The 5,317-nt window shown below is 47.5% G+C and overlaps 1 protein-coding gene across 1 annotated transcript in view; it reads left to right on the top strand.

The window, feature by feature from the left end:
* Nucleotides 1-1,069: 1,069 nt before the first annotated feature.
* The window catches only part of mex3b (mex-3 RNA binding family member B), a 5,098-nt gene continuing 850 nt past the window's right edge, over nt 1,070-5,317 (top strand). Inside the window, exons 1-2 of the mRNA XM_056383782.1 lie at nt 1,070-1,676; nt 3,416-5,317. The exon at nt 3,416-5,317 is cut by the window's right edge and continues 850 nt beyond it. Coding sequence (XP_056239757.1) covers nt 1,454-1,676; nt 3,416-4,821 — 1,629 coding nt within the window. The 5' untranslated portion in view covers nt 1,070-1,453 and the 3' untranslated portion in view covers nt 4,822-5,317. The remainder of the gene's footprint in view (nt 1,677-3,415) is intronic.

The following is a 5,317-nucleotide window of genomic DNA, read 5'->3' as shown; positions in this document are numbered from 1 at the left end:
CTCTACAGCAATGAGATATACAACTCTTTTTTTCACTTTAATTCATCATCACATGCACTTACAGAGCACACAGACATACACAATGGAGAGAGAGTGAGCTGCTAGCTTCCGTGCAGACTGGTAAAATGGATCTGTCATATTTCATCTTTGGGTTGGAGCTCCTGTAAAAGTGTCTGAACCTCCATGTGAGACACTTCGACCAGTTATTGTGTGTTTTTGAAACTTATTTCAGGGCTGCTGCTCAATCTTTCAGAGCGCCCTACATTGCGCCCTGAACTGTGCCCTGAAACTGCAGTGTTTCTGGCTTAACAGCAAAGTGTGGATTAACCCTTTGCCCTTGCTGACAAAAGCCTGATCTTTGCGGGTTTATTGACCAGTGGAAAAGGGGTTTTATTAACAAGCTGCAATAAAACTCCTGTGTACCAAAAACACACCAAATACCAAAAACACCAATCACAGATATAAAGCAAATTGACCATGTCGTTATTGCTCTGCAACCTCAAACAGAGGTAATGTGTCATTTTCTGTAGCAGGCTTCTGAAACATGTTATCAGTTCAAAAGCAATTCTCATAAAGTATCAAGCTGATTTGTTGACACATTAAATGTTAGTTGTTGTTTCTGTAGCTACATATCTTTTTTCCCCCACAGAGGTTCATCTATGGTGATATCAGCATCTTGTGTTTTGAAGGGGGAGGATGTATGTTAAACTCTTCAAAATACTATTTCTGAAAATGCACTCTTTCAGAGTAGAAACGCCTCCCAGCAGTTTACAGATTGTATGTTCCATTCATATGTTTATTGATTTTACTGTTGTGACCTCTAACTTTATGTGGCAGTACATACTGTATATTTCATGCCAATAAAATATAGAACTGTCTGAGTGAAGAGCAAACAGAGAAACAGACAAAGAGAGACTGAGAACAAAGAAGCGGGCGTGCCTTTAGGTGCAGCTCCACCCATTTATCGGCCATCCAGCCAATCAGCTCGTGGATATGCAAATCATCTCGCAGCACCGCATCGTCCCTGCCCAAGCGGTGACGTCATTCGCACATCTCTCTGTCTAGCTCTGCAAGGACTCAGACAGAAGCAACAGAGGATCTGAGGGAAGCCAGCCGGGGAGGGGCCCTTTGTCAGGAAGGAATATCATTACTATCACCACCACCGGCTCTGGAGTAAACACGCTTTTTTCCGCCCTGGTCGGCACGGACCCGGACATCCACTTTCTATCGGGAAAACAAAGGGGGTGGATGTTATTTAGTAGCTCCTTGCACTGTTTTTCTTCCCCCATCAGCCGCACTGATTTATTTGCACTGACCCAATTGTCTTTGAAAACCGGGTCCGGTGCCTCTCCCCTCCTCCTCCCCTCTCCTTTCTTTCTCCCCTGATCACTCCTTCTTTGCCCTCCTTCCTTTTGACTTTTATCCGACTCTGCAACGCTGCGAAGTCGCTAAGATGCCCAGCTCCCTCTTCGCCGATAGCAGCGTCCAGGGAGATGCACTGGACGACCAGAGAGCCCTGCAGATCGCACTAGATCAGCTCTCCCTGCTCGGCTTGGATAACGACGAGAGCTCCCTGTACGACAATAACCAGGAGCCCCGGAAAAAGAGCGTCAACATGACCGAATGCGTCCCGGTTCCCAGCTCCGAGCATGTGGCTGAGATTGTAGGCAGACAAGGTGTGTTTTTCAGTGTCTCAACTTGGTTTACCTGTGTAGTTGTCACGTTCTGCAGCTGAGCTGTACAGAGACAGCCATGCACCCAAACGAGCTACTGTGTGGGAGGAACAGAATGCCAATAGACGCTCAAATAATGCATGTCATGTTTTAGCACAGCCTTGCTTGTCTGCGCAAGCACTGAAACTACATGGTGGTATCTGCTCTAAACATGGGGCGAATTCGGCAGCTCTGCGATCCACCAGGTAGTCACCAGTTTAATAAAACGTAAACTTTTGTTAGTGTCTCGCCGGTTAGTCACATATTGTTCCTCCTCTATTAATACAAAGAAGTGGGCGGCAGCGAGCAGCATGAACAGTTCAAGAAGTTGACATTAAATGAAATAAGTGCCCGTTATTGTAATTTTGTAAAAGCCGAATTGAAGAATGGCCTGAACCAATTCTGATAAGATAATAAGTCATATTTTCTGATGCTCTACCTTTTCGGGCAAGTAAAAGATCGTTGAGTTATGAAACATCTTTATGGAGTTTAGAAAAAGAATGGCTCGTACCGGGGTTAATGGAACATCCTGTGTAATTAAATGAAGAGATCGGGCAACATAAAGTAATGAGCGCTGACATGTCAGGTTATTACAATCATTATTTGGTATTATAATCTTTCTTTTGTAGGTCAGCGAATTAGCTCAGAGGAAACAGTGGCTCTCACGGATGTCTTTGTTAATAAGCTGCTTGCGACTTGATCCCCGGCTTTAATTTATGACTATCATAATGAGCAGTACCGGATCAAATTAGGACAACGGTCACGATCTTATACCTTGTCACCGGCAGCAGACGCCCATAGCTGCACAGACCTCGCTAGTCTTCCAGCAGCAGGGCTGCAGGGCGGTACTGGTGCTTGGTTACATATGCGGAATCTTTTCCCCTCCCTGCAATACTACTGCTGCTGCTGTTGTTCCCAGAAAAACAAAGGAATCGTAAGGAACCACGAACTCCCACCCACCACAAAAAAGCGATTACAGTGGGGTATTTGTGAAGTAGATGTATTCACACCATACACCCCACACCCATCCCTTTTTGTCAGGTTATATCAGGTCATAAGTGGAAAAAAGGCGGATTGAACATGACCTCAGGGATTGCTTTCAGGGAGCCTCATAAAAGAGACCCTATCCTCATTTGACCTGCATCAGATTCATACAAACTCATTATGAATTTATGTCAAAGATTTAAATTGACTGTAGATTGAGGTGAGGTGGGTTTACCCTCCTCTGCATCACTGGTTACATCACCCTGTCCCACTCAGCTGGCTTTGCTCTGCTTATTATGTCATTCCTCCACGGCCCTTTCCTCAGTCCCATTTTGATCATAAAGAGATGTGTGTTTGTGCTTAAAGGCCTTGGAATGCAACTTTTAAGCACCGATGTTGCACCAACATGCATTGTCGGGCTATTGTTTAATTACATAGCTTGTTCGCCTTTCCATAATGCCATTAATGTAAAAGAGGAATAAGAGTCTAATAGCAGCCATTGTAGATGTTGACTATGTTGTAGTAAATGAACAGGTAACATCACGGATCCACAAGTGAGTTTTCTTATGAGTTATTTTTGTCCTGCTGTGTATTTGTGGTGGTGCAGCATAAGGGTCGTTTCATCCAATTCCATGAGTAATGATTTAACACATGACACATTTCAAGCTGTTGTTATATGCAACCTGCCCTCACTTTTGCTATTTGCCTCCATGTGCCAGGTTGCAAGATCAAAGCACTGCGAGCGAAGACCAACACCTACATCAAGACCCCAGTTCGAGGCGAGGAGCCTGTTTTTGTGGTTACAGGAAGGAGGGAGGATGTGGCTATGGCCAGGAGGGAGATCATCTCTGCGGCTGAGCACTTCTCCATGATCCGAGCCTCGAGAAACAAAAACACCACCCTGAATGGGAGTGGCACCCAAGTCCCTGGACCACCTAACCTGCCTGGACAGACCACTATCCAGGTGCGGGTGCCTTACCGCGTGGTGGGGTTAGTTGTAGGCCCCAAGGGTGCCACCATCAAGCGTATCCAGCAGCAGACCCACACCTACATCGTGACACCCAGTCGAGACAAGGAGCCAGTGTTTGAGGTGACGGGGATGCCAGAGAATGTGGATCGAGCACGCGAAGAGATTGAAGCCCACATCGCCATGAGGACAGGAGGCCTTATTGAGCTTCAGGATGAAAATGACTTCCATGCCAACGGGACCGATGTGGGTTTTGATTTGCAGGGGCATGCCACCCTGTGGTCCAAGCCCAGCGCTGGGATGACCCCCACCTCAGTGCGTAAACCCTTCTCCAACTACCGCAACGACTCGTCCTCCTCCCTGGGCAGTGCCTCCACAGACTCCTACTTTGGTAACAACAGCTCACGCATGGCCGACTACAGCCCTCCCAGCCCCGCACTCAGCTACACCACCAACAACAACAATGGCAACAACAATAACAACAACATCAATGTCAACGGCAATGATTTTGTTTACGAAAGTGAGGTGATCTCGCCTGATTGCACTGATCTGACTTTTGACTCCTCACCCGGGTTTGACCCTACGCAAGCCCCGCCGGGCCTCCTGTGGTCCCAGTATGATAGTCGCACGACCCCCTCCTCCACTGGAGGCAGCTCCCCCACCGCCAACTCAGCCATGTTCCCCACCAACACCTCCGCTAATGCCAATGGGATTGTGGTGAGTCAGAGAAGGGTTAATGGATGTACTCCACAGCCCAGACTGTCGCCTCCACTCCATAGCCACACTGGAGGACCCACTGAGCACCCATTAGCCCGGAGGGTGCGCAGTGACCCGGGCGGAGGCCCGCTCAGTTTCCCTGGTTACTCCAGCACCATCGCCTCCCTGCCAGGCCCTCACCTACCTGGAGTTCCATGCGACTCCTCCGCCTCATCCACTTCCTCCTCTTCCTCTTCCTCCTCCTCCACCTCGTCTGGCACCAGCCGAAAAGGCAGCCGCGACTGTTCGGTGTGCTTTGAGAGTGAGGTCATTGCAGCCCTGGTCCCCTGTGGGCACAACCTCTTCTGTATGGAATGTGCCAATCGAATCTGTGAGAGGAACGAGCCCAAATGCCCTGTCTGCCACACGGGCGTCACTCAGGCTATACGTATATTTTCATAAGAAGTGTAACTCTTTGACTATCTTGTCAGTGAGACTGGCTACAATAGCAACAACAGACTCTTCATGCCGCTTTAATGGGATTACCCAATCATCATTTGGAAAGTGTACATAGATATACATATGTATGTAAGAGGCTGCAGTATCCAGAAGAAGGGACAGACGCCCTCTTTGGGCTCAGTCACTGCTGACTGGGGTGCCGTCGTTGTTAATAATATACTGTAGCTTGGGGAAATATTTTTAACATCTAAGTGCATGTCTTAAATAGTAATCAATAGTTCTAGTAAATTGTATTCTATATTTATGAAGTGAAGAGACACAGTAGGGTCAGGACAGAGGTAAGTGGGTCAAACTGTGGACTGTTAGCAGGCTGAGCCTTACAGTTTTGCCAATTGAATGTAGGAAGAGGGGAGGGCCATGCTGGGAAACATGGAGGGCTTCCAGCCAAACAGGACTATTGACTTACAAAGATACTGCAGCTTGAGGTCAAACACTACGT

The sequence above is a fragment of the Seriola aureovittata genome, chromosome 1, assembly GCF_021018895.1.
Source record: "Seriola aureovittata isolate HTS-2021-v1 ecotype China chromosome 1, ASM2101889v1, whole genome shotgun sequence".
Taxonomy (NCBI): Eukaryota; Metazoa; Chordata; class Actinopteri; order Carangiformes; family Carangidae; genus Seriola; species Seriola aureovittata.
Note: the sequence above shows the minus strand (reverse complement) of the source record. Positions and strands in the feature narration are given on the sequence as shown.